The sequence below is a fragment of the Carica papaya genome, chromosome 4 (genome assembly GCF_054855325.1).
Source record: "Carica papaya isolate Zhongbai chromosome 4, ASM5485532v1, whole genome shotgun sequence".
Lineage (NCBI taxonomy): Eukaryota > Viridiplantae > Streptophyta > Magnoliopsida > Brassicales > Caricaceae > Carica > Carica papaya.
This window is the reverse complement of record NC_142312.1, coordinates 19,803,375-19,817,960: the sequence shown is the minus strand read 5'-3', so window position 1 is coordinate 19,817,960 and position 14,586 is coordinate 19,803,375. Positions and strand designations below refer to the sequence as shown.

Below are 14,586 nucleotides of genomic sequence, written 5' to 3'. Positions count from 1 at the left end.
CCGTAAATACCATCCCGAACCAATTTTCGGGCCCAGGTGTTATATACTACTTTTGATAAAAAAGTATTATCCAAAAATTACATTTTGAAATAATTTTTTAAAATTTAAAATTAAATTGTAATATTTTTTTTTTTAAAATTAAATCATGTAATAATTCATAATTTTAAAAATTAAAATAAATAAAAACTTACTTGTGTAGAAAAAAAAAAAAAAATAGTTTCAGTAAGTTATAAATTTTCCTTCAGCCCCCACTCTCCTTCTTGCTCTTCTAGCCAAACCCTAAAACATCTCCGACGCCATAACCAGAAGCTTTACAAGAATCAGAGAATGGTCCTACAGTTCCATGAACAGATAATCGCTGATCTCCTAGACGATTCTAATGGCGGCCTTGTCGTTCTCTCCTCCGGCCTCGCCCTCGCGAAACTCGTCTCATCCATTCTCCTCCTCCACTCTCCCTCCCAAGGTACTCTCCTTCTCCTTCTCGCTTCCTCCTCTCACTCTCTGAAATCACGAATTCTCCTCCACCTCTCATCCTCTCTCCCCTCTGAGATCACCGCCGACCTTCCCTCTCACCATCGCCACTCGCTCTATTCCTCCGGAAAGATATTTTTTATTACACCTCGCATCCTTATTGTCGACCTTCTCACTCAAAAGCTTCCGGCGTCTTCCCTCGCCGGCATCCTCATACTCAACGTTCACGCCATCTCCGAGACCTCCACCGAAGCTTTCATTATTCGCTTCGTCAAGTCCGTCAATCGTACCGCCTATGTCCGTGCCTTCTCAGATAAGCCCCATGCCATGGTATCGGGATTTGCCAAGGCTGAGCGCATTATGAGATGCCTTTTTCTCAGGAGGCTGCACCTCTGGCCTAGGTTTCAGCTCAACGTGTCCGAGGAGCTCGAGCGAGAACCGCCTCTCGTGGTGGATATTCGGGTCCCAATGAGTAAGTACATGGTGGGAATCCAGAAGGCTATCGTCGAAGTTATGGATGCTTGCTTGAAGGAGATGAGAAAGACTAATAAAGTTGACGTGGAGGACCTGACGGTAGAGAATGGCTTGTTCAAGTCTTTTGATGAGATTTTGAGGAAGCAATTGGATCCCATTTGGCATATTCTGGGAAAGAAGACCAAGCAGCTCGTTTCCGACTTGAAGACTCTGAGGAAGTTGTTGGATTATCTTGTTAGGTACAGTGACTAGTTACCATTTCTCTAGTTTTTTTCCCCGAGAGTTAAGAGTAACTTCCTCTGTTAAAGTCGATTGAGCTTTTTTTTTTAATTGAATTTTAAAAAACAGTTGCTAATTTAACTTGGGGAATTTAGTTGCTTTTATGTGCTAGATACTTGTGGATATGATTGGTTTATGATTAAGGTTAGAACGTAGGGTGTGTAGCAGATGGTCAGGATTGGAGAGGAACTTACTGAAAATAAAATATGAACCTAATCCACAGTTCCATATAGTTTTCTTCATAAGCAGTCCGTTTACAATGATAAAGCACCCATATATTGATGGGGTATTTGCTTAGCCTATTATTGTTAAATTTCTTAAGTAGGGTAGCAATAGACATAATAAGACATCTAACTAAACAAAAATTAAAACTTTAAGAAAGTATACAAGATCTTCTAATATAAAATAATGATAATAATTATGGTGCTAGGCTTTCCTATGTTAGTGAAAAGTGTGTTAGATGGTCATACGTCATTCTCCCCCTCTTCAAAAGTATTCAACTCGCACGAGGAATCTTGGATGTTATTAAACAGATAGGTTTAGATTTATTATAAGAAATCTCTCTTTAATTGTCTATAGAGTGCTTTCGGACGAGCCCAGTTGGTCGAGAATCGACCGGTTTTTTATTTCTAACGGTTTACTTTTGCAGCTTGCAGGGTTAAGCCAAAAGGTTTTAAAAAGACCTATTTCTGACCACTTTCCTATTTGCATTATCCCGGATGGTATCATTTGGGGTCCGGGGCTGTTCAGGTTGGATAACAAATGGTTGAATTTGGCGGGTTTCAGGAAGTTGGTGGAGGATGTGTGGAGACAGAAGAATGAAAGTGGTACGGCCAGTTTTGTGTTTGCTTCCAAATTGAAGAGGTTGAAGTTGGAGATTAAAAAATGGGCTAAGGAGGAAGAGGCAGATCTGACAGAATCCTCAAAGCCAATTTTGAGGAGTTGGGGGAGTTGACCATTTGGAGATGGACAGGCTGTTAGGGGAAGGGGGAAAGGGGAGGAGAGGGGAATTAAAACTGGAAATTGCTGCCATGATGAATATGGAGGCAATTTCTTGGAGGCAAAAGGCTGGAGAGAGGTGGATTAAGGAGGGTGATAGAAATACAAAATATTTTCATAGTTTGGCAAATTTTAGGAGGAAGAACAACTATGTTGAGAAGCTGGAGTTTGGAGAGGTTACAGTTAGGGGTAATGCTGCCTTGAGGGAGAAAGTTAAGGATTATTTCACCAAGCTTTGTACTGAAGAGGAGGAGAGGAGACCGAGACTGGATAATATTCCCTTTAGACAACTATCGGATGGCAGCAGGAGGAGCCTGGAAGTGCCATTTTCGGAGGAGGAAATTCTGGACTGTTTAAGGCAATGCAATGGAGACAAAGCCCCAGGACTGGATAGATTCCATATGAAGTTTTTTCAGAAGTTTTGGGCTGTCATTAAAGATGAGATCATAGCTGTTTTTCATGACTTTCACAGAACTGGGGTTTTTGTCCAATCTATTAACACAACTTTTTTGGTTATTATCCCAAAAATCGTTGGAGCTGGTAACATAAAAGATTTCAGACCGATTAGCTTGGTGGTAGTATGTATAAATTGATCTCAAAAGTTCTAGCTGGTAAAATGTCCAAGGATTTGGGTGAGGTTATTGGGGAGAACCAAAATGCATTTGCTAAAGGAAGACAAATTCTGGATGCTGTTATGGTGGCAAATGAGGTAGTTGATGACATGATTGGGCAGAAAAAAGAAGGTATCATTTGTAAAATTGATGTGGAGAAGGCTTATGATCACGTTTGTCGGGATTTTGTGGATTATATGCTTGAGATGATGGGTTTTGGTTGTAGATGGAGGAAATGGATAAAGAATTGTATCTCTACGACCTCTTTTGTTGTGATGGTGAACGGCGGCCCTTCGTCTTTCTTCATTTTAAAACTTGAAAGGATCCAATATAGATTTTTTTGGGGTGATGTTGACGATTGTAAAAAATTTCATTTTGTAAGGTGGGAGGAAGTGAAGAACGGTATGGATAAGGGCGGGCTGGGTCTAAGATCTATTGCAGATTTGAATGTGGCACTTCATGGGAAATGGCTATGGAGGTATTGCACTGAGGATGACAAACTTTGGAGAAAGGTGGTGGAGGCAAGACGAGAGGGGGATTGGGAGCGAGATGGGGGGAGAAGAGGGAAATACAAACCGCATGGAATGAGTTTATGGAAGAGAATCAGTGGGGAAGGCAGTAGATTTCGGGAATGTATGGGATGGAAGGTGGGAAATGGAGAAAGGTGAGATTCTGGCAGGATGATTGGACGGGGGCTTTTAAACTGAAAGACAGATTCCCTAACATCTACAATATTCCTAGTGAGAGGGATATTATTGTGGATAAAGTGTATGGGAACGATGGTGGGGGAGGGGATGGAGTGTTCAGGTGAAAAGGAACTTGAAGGACTGGGAAGTTGATGAATACTGCAATTTACTCAATGTGCTGGCTGGAATTAACATGAACAATAGGAATGATAGGAGGATTTGGAAGTTGGATGAGAAGAATGGGTTTTTGGTAAAATCCTACTACACTTTTATAGCTAAAGGGGACAATGATAATAATGTGACAGCTCCATTTAGACAAATCTGGAAAATTACAGTACCCCCTAGGATGACTTTCTTTGCTTGGGAAGTTTTAAGAGGAAGTATTTTGACAATTGATATGTTAAAGAGGCGGGGCAACATTCTTGTTAACCGATAGATCTCTGTAGTGTCTGTTAGTTGAGTACTTGTCTATAGCAATGTTGGAGCATTGAAAAGCTGACTATCTGCAAAAGCACTAATGGGAAAAGTGGGAGGCCCAGAGCACCTCGATTAGGAAACTGAATCCTCTATGCTGAAAACTCGAGTTCTTAAATAGCAAAATAGTTAACCTGAATAATACTTCTAAATAAATAATAACTAAAATCTTAAGGAAATATAAAAGTCTTGCTAAAGGATAACAAATGTAAAAATTTTGTTGGTAGCCCATACTCGTAAAAACCTATCTTTCTAACAAAAAATTGTTTTTGTTGAATGTTTGGTGAATTGTGGTTGAGGAAATTGATGTTTGATATTTAATGGGATTAGGTATGATGCAGTGAGTTTTTTGAAGTATTTGGATACACTGAGAGTATCAGAGAGCTTCAGATCTGTTTGGCTATTTGCAGAGTCCAGCTATAAGATATTTGACTATGCAAAGAAGCGGGTTTACCGCATAATCAAGTCAAGTGATGTGAAATCAAATGGGCAGGATCAGAGTGCAATGAGCAAAAAGAGGAAATCAAAGGAGAGGGAGGATAATGAGAAACTTGGTGAGGGCTTATATTTATTTTTGTGCCACTTCATCTATATCAACACATTTCTTTCTTTTTTCACCTTAAAAGAATTTTCTGAATGACAACTTTTAACAGATTACTGAAGAAGTATATATCTTTTTTGAAAGTATACTGAAGAAATATATTGATAAGCTGAAGAAATATATTGATAAGCTGAAGAAATATATTGATAAGCTTTTATGACGGAACCATTTCTTTTTAATCTTCTCTGCATTTCTTTTTAGCAGTTGGTGGTACGACAGCAATTGCTAGTGGAATTGCTCTTGAGGAAGTCTTGGAGGAGGCACCAAAATGGAGGGTGTTAAGAGTGAGTGTGTGAGTCCCTATTTCTGTGGTAGCTGTTGGGTATTCTTTTTTTTTTCTTTTAGGTCACCCAACTTTTTTTTTGAACAAAAGGAAGAACAATTATTAGAAAGAGAAAGAATACAATCTGTGGGAGGATAGACGATCCTTCCATCGAAAGAATGGCTAAAATAATACAGGAAGAGAAGCAAAGAGAGAATAAAGAAAAATGGAAGCCCAATCTCTTACGTGATTTATATAAAAGAAGTTTCTAAAGAAACCGGAGGGTATTAACAAATAGAGCAGCGGTACTCCACCTATGACAAAGAACAATATCAGAAAATTCTCATGTTCCGGTCTGACCAAAAGGACACAGACCCCTTTAGTGCTCACTTCCCTACAACAGTATATGTTCCTTACTCTGCTGAAAACCACACAGAGGCGGAGATAAAAGTCTCCTGATCAGGAAGAAAAATCTAGAGAACACTAGAGGGGGAGATATTCTTGTACAAACCTCCAAGCCGTCCCAAGAGTGCAGAAACAGATATCTGGGGAAAGACCTTTCCTGTTAACAATTTATACTTGCTGATATTTAAATATAATTGTGCTTTTGATTCCTACTGTATTCTTTTCTTTCCCTTTTTTCTTCGAATCCAAAATAGGAATTATCAATTATAGGAAGGGGAAATACGAATTCTAATATTCTCTCTGTTGCAGGGGGTTCTTGAAGAGATATATGAGGAAAGACAAAAGCAAGCTTTGTTGGGGGAAGAATATCTGGTTGAAGGTCAAGATGATGACAATGGCGTTGTTCTAGTGGCATGCAAAGATGAACATTCATGCATGCAGCTTGAAGATTGCATAACTAATGGCCCAGAGAAGGTTTTTATCACTTTATTTTGTTTATTTTTTCTTTTTTTCTTTTCCTATATATCTGTAGGATGACAAGGGTGATACTTGTGGTTGAACATTTGTTTTATTTTCCTTTCTATATGTTTATTACTGTTTTTCCATTAATTTAAGAAATTTTGTCAAGGATTGCCCACGTCTTAGGTCCATGTAATCCTGTGTTTTTCTATAATTTGAATGAAGAGTAAGCAGGTTTGCTTCTTTCTTTTTCTTTTCTTGAGGGCAGCCGGCTGTTACCAATTTCCTGGCAGAATAGAGGGCTCGAGGGATGTGCAGTCTTCATCTGTAAAAGAGTTACTTTAATAAGTTTTTTTAGAAAAAAGGTGTTAATACTATAAATCTAACTATATTGTGGATTATCATCGATGCTATTATGCTTTTGAATTTTCATACCTAACTGTATGATAATCATATGGCCATAGTATTTTGTGTAAATGATGAACTGATGCTCTATATAACATATTAGGTGTGAATAATTCATTTTTCTTTTTTTTTTCTTTGTAAAGGTCATGAGGGAAGAATGGAAGAAATACTTACTGAACAAAGTTGAGCTACGCAACATGCAAACACCTCAAAAAAAGAAAGCAAAAAATACCAAGGTTTTGGGGACTCCCAAGGGCTTTGGGATTCTTGATGGCATTGCCCCTGTAACACCTGCACAGAATGCAGAAGCTAGTAGTATGTGCAAGCAGGAACATGATGCTTTGTTGGCTGCAGCATCGGAGATAAGGAATCTGGGTAAAAAAGACAATTCTACTGTGGATAGTCTTGAGCCTCAGGCTGGCAACAGAGAACCTGCTAAAGGTAAGGGTTTTAAAAGGAATACAAGAAGCTCGGCAACTATTCAGTTATCAAAAAGTAGAAAGTGCAGGAGGAGAAAGGCATCAGTAAAAGATGAATCTCAATTATCCGGTTCAGACAATGAAGGCAAAACATGTGAAATCAATTCGGTTGTTGAAGGTGGTTATTCAGAAGGCAGTAATCATAAAGTGGCTAATGCTCCACAGCTTACAGATTCGAAGCCATTACCACCAGTACATTTCTATGCCCTGGAAAGCGATCAGCCTATCCTGGACATTTTGAAGCCCTCTGCAATTATAGTTTACCATCCAAGTGTCACTTTTGTCAGAGAAATTGAGGTTTACAAAGCTGAAAATCCCTCAAAGAAGTTGAAAGTATATTTTCTGTTTTATGAGGATTCTACTGAAGTCCAAAAGTTTGAGGCAAATATACAGAGGGAAAATAGCGCATTTGAATCTTTGATCAGGCAAAAATCATCGATGATGATTCCAGTTGATCAGGTTTGATCTTCTATAACACTAACTCCCATTAATCATTGAGTCCTGGAAACAACAGCTTATCATCATATCCACAAACATGGTATAATCAATCTAGAGTGTCCCTTGTAAAGCTTCACATGGATCTTTCACAAGATAGCCTGTGTGAACCAAAGGGAGAATGGGTAACATCTAATATAAATTTTAATTTAATAAACTGATGTGTCAATAAACCTCTAGCAGTCTACTCCAGAAGGAAGGACAAAAAAAGAATTTCACCCATCGGAGGTAAAATAATTATTTCACCCAAACATATTAGGACTATGACTGATTGACCAGATTAACATCAAATCCAGTTTTTGCCGCTGCTGCCACAATGGCTGAGCAGTTTCTTTCCATCGCCGTTCGTCTTCACCAGTTGTAGCCAATAAATAGGCCCTTCTCCAGAATTTTTTTTTTTGTTGAAATAATAGGCCCTTCGCCGTGAATGTAAAAACATTGAAAATAAAAATAATTTACCTAACAGAATCTATCTTCTTTTCTCTATTCTTTCTCTTTTTCTTTTCTAAGGTTCAGGCCATGAGCAAGGCTTCTGACACTGTTTATCATTTTCCAATATTACATGAACCTCATTAAAAAAAAAATTACACGAACCTGATACATCACACATGTCATGCCAAGGGGCATTACCCTGAACTCATTGTGGTCTTGATGAGTTTGAAATGCTGTCTTATGAGAATCTTTCTCTTTCGCATGAATCTGATGATATCTTGCTGTCAGATCAAGTTTTGAAAAAAATAGAAGCACCATGTAATTAATCAAGTAAGTCATCAATGACGGGAAGGGAGGACTTATTTTTTATTGTTAACGAGTTAAGTTTCCTGTAATTTACACAGAATCTCCAGGTTCTGACCTTTTTAACTAGCAGGACTGTATATGAGAATGGGCTGCGATTAGGTTGAATAATTGATTCCTGTAACATGTTATGCACTTGTTTTTCTATTTCATTTTTCTGAAAAGAGTACTTGGATTGCCAAATGTTAATAGTTGCTACTTCCTTAATTAGGGATATAGAATGATCAAACTCCCTAGGTGGCGGTTGTCCCCTGGGTTCTTTGAACACATCTTTAAATTGTTCCAGCAAGGACTTCAATGGTTCATTCTTGGTTGGAGTAGTTCTTTCTTCTGGATCAACTTCCATAATTAGGAACGTAGTCCCGCCTTCCATGTTTTGTTTGCCCCAGTTCTTGGCATAGGTTTCTTTCATCTGGCCCATGGCATCGTCTAATTTTAGAACTGTGAGGAAATTGCCATTCTGGAATTGGACCGTGACATTTACAAAATCAAACACCATAAACTGTTTCATCCAATCTACTTCCAATATCATGTTATATCCGTTGAGTTTGATGACTTGAAAATTGTACTTGAATTTGTAACCTTACATAGGACATGCAACCTCGTGGTGATTTTTGTTCATTTGCCGCCATTACCATTAGTGGTTTTCGCTTCTAACTCTTTTAGCCACCCTTTCATCCAAAAATGATTGTGAACTTCCACTGTCTAGCAATACTAACAAATCACGATCAGACAGTCTCTCTGATTCTAAGGATAGTTCCTGCCGATATTCCTTCTATTACCTGTATGGATAAAGGCATCGTCTAATTTTAGAACTATGAGGAAATTGCCATTCTGGAATTTGACCGTGACATTTACAAAATCAAACACCATAAACTGTTTCATCCAATCTACTTCTAATATCATGTCATATCTGTTGAGTTTGATGACTTGAAAATTGTACTTGAATTTGTAACCTTACATAATCTAGGTAGCATCTGGACATGCAACCCCGTAGTGATTTTTGTTCATTTGCCGCCATTACCATTAGTGGTTTTCGCTTGTAACTCTTTTAGCCACCCTTTCATCGAAAAATGACTGTGAACTTCCACTGTCTAGCAATACTAACAAATCACGATCAGACAGTCTCTCTGATTCTAAGGATAGTTCCTGTCGATATTCCTTCTATTACCTGTATGGATAAAGGCATCGTCTAATTTTAGAACTGTGAGGAAATTGCCATTCTGGAATTTGACCGTGACATTTACAAAATCAAACACCATAAACTGTTTCATCCAATCTACTTCCAATATCATGTCATATCCGTTGAGTTTGATGACTTGAAAATTGTACTTGAATTTGTAACCTTACATAATCTAGGTAGCATCTGGACATGCAACCCCGTAGTGATTTTTGTTCATTTGCCGCCATTACCATTAGTGGTTTTCGCTTGTAACTCTTTTAGCCACCCTTTCATCCAAAAATGACTGTGAACTTCCACTGTCTAGCAATACTATCAAATCACGATCAGACAGTCTCTTTGATTCTAAGGATAGTTCCTGCCGATATTCCTTCTATTACCTGTATGGATAAAGTTTCTATTGGATTTACTTCATCCACTATCTCTCTTCGCTCCCTTTTCTAACAAGTCTTTGTGGCTGGATATTTCTTCTAGTGCCATCGCAGTTTTTACTTTGGCAGTTGTGTCCCCGGAAATAATGGTCACCATATTTATAGCGTGATGCTGTTGAATCCTGACTTCTGCTTCTCTTCCTGTTCATTTGGACTTTCAAGTCGTCGTTCCCTTCGAACCATCCGATGAGTAGGTAGTTTTTTTCGTGAAGATGGGAGTTTCTCGGCATTTCAATTATGGACTATTCCTGTAGTAAGGCTTGCTCAAAGGCTTTGATTAAACATGTGTGGCTTAAGCAGCTTTATCATAGGCTGTAACTTCGGTTTGACAATACTGATGAAACTGAATATAAAGAATCTCTCCAAAAGCGTGGGATTGTTTGCTGTTATTAGAGTGCGCGAATGCTTGAACTATTCTTGATATTCTAGTACAATACCTGTTTGTGACAATTTGTTAACTTCTTCTATAAAGTCCTTCCACGATGGCCCCCCAAATATCCAGCAAAGCTCTTCAACGAAATAATCCTATTGTATTTCCTCGATTTTCGCTAACCACCCTCAGTTGCATACTTCTGCAATTTTTCCCAGAAAAAAAGAGATGCAACTTCAACCTCTTGTTCATTTAGTGTGTTGTGTGCAAAAAAAATACTTCTCGTACCTTCTAACTCAAGCGCGGGGATTTATTCCTTCAAGTAGGGGAATTTCCATCCTTGGAAGACAAAACTTTTGAGTTGAGCCAGTTCGGTTCAGTGTGGTAGACAAACCGGTTTGGTCTAGGGGTTTTCAATGGACCCGTTCGGATCAAACCGGTTCAGTTAAATACTTCCACTGGACTGGTTTGGTTCATTTCCTCCATTGAACCAGTCCAAGTCTTTTCATTTGAACCGAATCCCATAACTCTTTTAATCCCTAAACCTGACTTCAGGGCTTTTTCAAGCTGCTCACATGAGAAAGACAAGAGGCCTCTTCCTTCGCACGCCCCCGCTGTTGACTGCTTCGGCCCTTTTCCCAATGGCGCCCTGTGGAGCCATCCATGATTACGTTGAGCTGCTGGTGGGATTGCCGAGTCATTTTGACAAAATTGTCCATCTATTGGCGGATTGATGATTCAACTCAAAAAAATCATCCATGAACTTGGTAAGTCTCTAATGCACGTCCTTCATGGTGGGCTTTACCGATTCCACCTTTGACGGATTAGGAAGGGTATTGGTCAAGAAACCTCTGGCAGTCTACTACATAGGGAAGGGGAGAAAAGGAATTTCAACTGCTGGGGCTAAAATAATCATTTCACCTGGACAGATAAAGGTTAATGTTGATTGACTGGATCACCCTAATTGATAACATCAAATCCTGTTTCTGCCGCTGCCGCCACAATCGCAGAGCGGTTTCCGTCTCCAACCCTTGGATTGAGTACGCAAGGCGACCTTGGCGTATGTGTTGGCCGGCTCCGATGGCTTTGATACTATTTTGTCAGAAGTCTCACTTTGATACCATTTTGTCAGAAGTCTTACTCATGGCTTCGGACATGAGAAAAGAAAAAGAGAGAGCAGAGAAAAGAAGAGAGATTTTATTAGATAAATTCCTTTTATTTTTTATGCTTTTAGATTCATGGAGAAGAGCCTATCTATCGGCTACAACTGATGAAGACGGATGGCAATAGAGGTGGGAACCGCTCGGCCATTGTGGTGGCAGCAAGGCAAATGGGATTTGATGTTATCGGTTAGGGTTGATCCGGTCAATGAGCCCTAACCCTATTATGTTCAGTGAAATGACTATTTTACCTCCAGTGGGTTAAATTCCTATTCTGCCATTCCTTCTGTAGTTGATTGCCAGAGGTTTCTTGACGTATGGGTTTATTCAATTAAAATTTATATTAGATGTTACCCATTGTCACTTTGGTTCACGTAGGCTGTCTTGTCAAAGATCCATGTCAAGCTTTAGGACAAAGACTCTAGATTCATCCTTCTTTTAACCCAAGATAGCAACTAATTACCTCTATAGCATTGATAAGAAGTGCCCTTAAAGAAACACTTATGTTTTTGTTTTTTTGTGGGTGTCACATGGATTTGGATCAGGATGGGCTCTACCGGTGTTTAAATTCTTCGACTCAATTACAAGCTACAAGTACCCAAAATTCAATAACAAGAAAGGCAGGTGGAAGAAAGGAAGCTGAGAAAGAAATGCAGGTGTCATATTGGGCCTTTCCTACAAATTCTCCTATTTGTGACGAAGTAAAAGTGGTTCATGTTTTCCCTATCTTTTCAGGTCATAGTGGATGTGAGGGAGTTCATGAGTAGCCTTCCAAATATGCTTCACCTGAAAGGCATGCGCATAATACCAGTCACATTAGAAGTTGGGGACTATATCTTGTCGCCATTATTATGTGTAGAGAGAAAAAGTATCCAAGATCTTTTCAGTAGCTTCACATCTGGTCGTTTATATCACCAAGTTGAAAGTATGGTGCGGTACTATAGAATACCTGTTCTTCTCATAGAGTTCTCTCAAGATAAAAGTTTTTCATTTCAGGTGATTTATATTCAATATCTTGGTATAGGAAATCTATTAAAACTTAATACTTTTTGCTGATTCAATCTGTTGACTTCATCTGTGCAGTCAGCTAGTGACATTGGGGATGATGTTACACCAAACAGTATCATATCAAAGCTCTCATTACTGGTCCTACATTTTCCACGTTTGCGTATAATCTGGTCACGCAGTTTATATGCAACTGCTGAGATATTTGCTTCGCTAAAGACAAATCAGGATGAGCCTGAGGAGGCCAAGGCAATTAGAGTTGGTGTCCCCTCGGAAGAGGGTATTGTGGAAAATGATGTGAGGTAAGGAAATTGAAGTTTTGTTATATGTGCTCCAACAGGGCATGAGGAATTAGTCTGGTTATTGAAGCCTTATTGTTAAGATATCAATTGTTCCATTTCGTAGAAGAAGCTGTTTCATATTACAAGTTGTCTTTATAAACTTTGCTTAGTGTGAGGAATGCTGCGGATAAGTTGTTTTCTATACCCAGTAGCACTCTTAGCAGGGAAATATGATCTGTTTTTGACACAAGAAACTTAAAGTTTTTACTTCTTCCGCTGCAGAGCAGAAAACTACAATACGTCAGCTGTTGAGTTTCTGAGAAGGCTTCCTGGTGTAACAGATACTAACTACAGGGCTATAATAGATGGCTGTAACAGCTTGGCAGAGCTTGCAGTTCTTCCCATGGCGAAGCTAGCTGAACTGATGGGTGGCCAGAAAGCTGCCCGGACTCTGAGAGACTTCCTTGATGCCAAGTATCCGACCTTGCTATAGTCCTCCTGCTTATTAATCTCAGTTTGAGGCAAATAATTCATCCTTTTGGATGACAATTTATTACGGGGTTCAAAATCTCAAGCAAGTTTTTGTCAGTTTAGAGTTGGGAGATATATATTTGGATCCATGAATGATTTGATTGTAATTTGTATTTTTCGGATCAGGTTGGAAAGATGACTTGAATTTCAGTCATCATCTCCATTTAGGGTGTCTCATGTCATATCTTGAATTGAGTAATCATCCCCTAGGTGAATTACTGTGTTGACCTTGTAATTTGTATATTGAACACATTGGTTTTTTGCCATTTAATTAGCTGGTCATTTTATTGTAAATATGTAACTGGATGGAAGATGTTATTCATAATATGTCAGATATGCATACTTAATCAGTATATTTTATATTTTATATTTTTTTTTTACTAAGGAATACATGCCGAGATAAAAAATTTATATATTTTTTTAATTTATTATATGTTTGAGTAACTTATTAATTTTGTTATAATATTTATATTTATTTTTTTATTCAAAAAATAAGAAAAAAAAAAGTGAATATCAAGGTCAATTGCCCCTTTATCTTCCCCATTGGAAAGGGGAAACACGCTTAATAAACACAAAGAAGCAAGAGGAAGGCTATGTCTTAGCCTATTATTATTATTGTTATTATTATTATTTTTTTTTGTATTTGCTTCGGTCTAACTATCTCTTTCTTTTTATTCTTTTTTTTTTTTAATTGTTTGATTTGTAGGCTTAGAGAACAATTTAAGTTCCTATTTCAAATTCAACTTACATGCTTTTTTAAAACTCTTTATACATGTTTTCATTAATTGTACGAGAAATTATATCATCCACATATACTTGGATAATTAAGATATATTCTCTTTTAGTCTTTTTAAATTAATGAATTGCCAAGTTTCTTCTTGTGAACCCTTTTTCAAGGAAGAATTTAATAAAACATTTGTACTAAACTCTTGGAGTTTGTTTGAAACCATACATGGCTTTGATGAGTTTGTAGACATAATTAGGAAAGTTTGAGTCTACAAAACCATTAGGTTATTCTACATAAGACCTCCTCTTCTATAAGACTATTTAGAAATATACTTTTGACATTCATTGGGAAGAACTTAAAATCTTTTGTAAAAATAAAAACTATTAGTATTCTAATAGATTTTAATCTAGCTACTATAGCAAATGTTTTCATTAAAATCAATTATTTCCTCTTGATTGAACTTTTTGCTACTAATGTAACTTCGTTTCTAATAATTACCCCATTCTCATCCATTTGGAGTCGTGGTACTCGATTCCATATCTTATTTCTTTCATACTGATTCAATTCTTCTTGCATGACACTTACCCAATTTTCATCATTTTTTGCTTCTTCAAAATTTTTGGTTTCTTTTTAGAATATGGACAACAATAAATGACATTTATTTGAAGGAATTTCTAGTTCTTACTCTATGTAATGTATCACGTACAATTTGCTTTTTAGGATGAACATTAACATATTTCCAAATTTTAGGTAGGCTTTTATGTATTTTTTATTCTTCATTTAGGCTATATGAGATATCACGTGTTTCCTCTTTAGTGTCATTTCTTTTTATTAGTCCATGATTCTTTAATATTTATTTTCTTTGGTGAGTTTATTATGTCTATTTCTTCATCTTCATCATTTTTCTTTGGAGATAAATGATTAGGTTCATTAAAGACAACATGCATGGATCCTCAATTACTAGTGTTCTTTTGAAAGAATTTATAAGTTTTATTAGAGGTTTGAG

General features: G+C 37.6%; 1 protein-coding gene across 3 annotated transcripts; it reads left to right on the top strand.

The window, feature by feature from the left end:
* The first annotated feature begins 230 nt into the window (after positions 1-230).
* UVH1 (Restriction endonuclease, type II-like superfamily protein) lies at positions 231-13,206 on the top strand. 3 transcript variants are annotated; one of them, XM_088218062.1, is made up of 9 exons: positions 231-1,184; positions 4,325-4,548; positions 4,797-4,879; positions 5,572-5,736; positions 6,270-7,064; positions 11,582-11,692; positions 11,772-12,032; positions 12,120-12,343; positions 12,610-12,781. In XM_088218062.1, the coding sequence occupies exons 1-9, from the start codon at positions 328-330 to the stop codon at positions 12,632-12,634; spliced, it is 2,745 nt and encodes a 914-aa protein (XP_088074188.1). In that variant the 5' UTR covers positions 231-327; the 3' UTR covers positions 12,635-12,781. The 3 variants fall into 3 exon arrangements, with proteins under 3 accessions (XP_088074188.1, XP_088074186.1, XP_088074187.1); XM_088218060.1 differs by having other exon boundaries at positions 233-1,184; positions 12,605-13,206; XM_088218061.1 differs by having other exon boundaries at positions 234-1,184; positions 4,800-4,879; positions 12,605-13,206.
* The last annotated feature ends 1,380 nt before the right edge of the window (positions 13,207-14,586 follow it).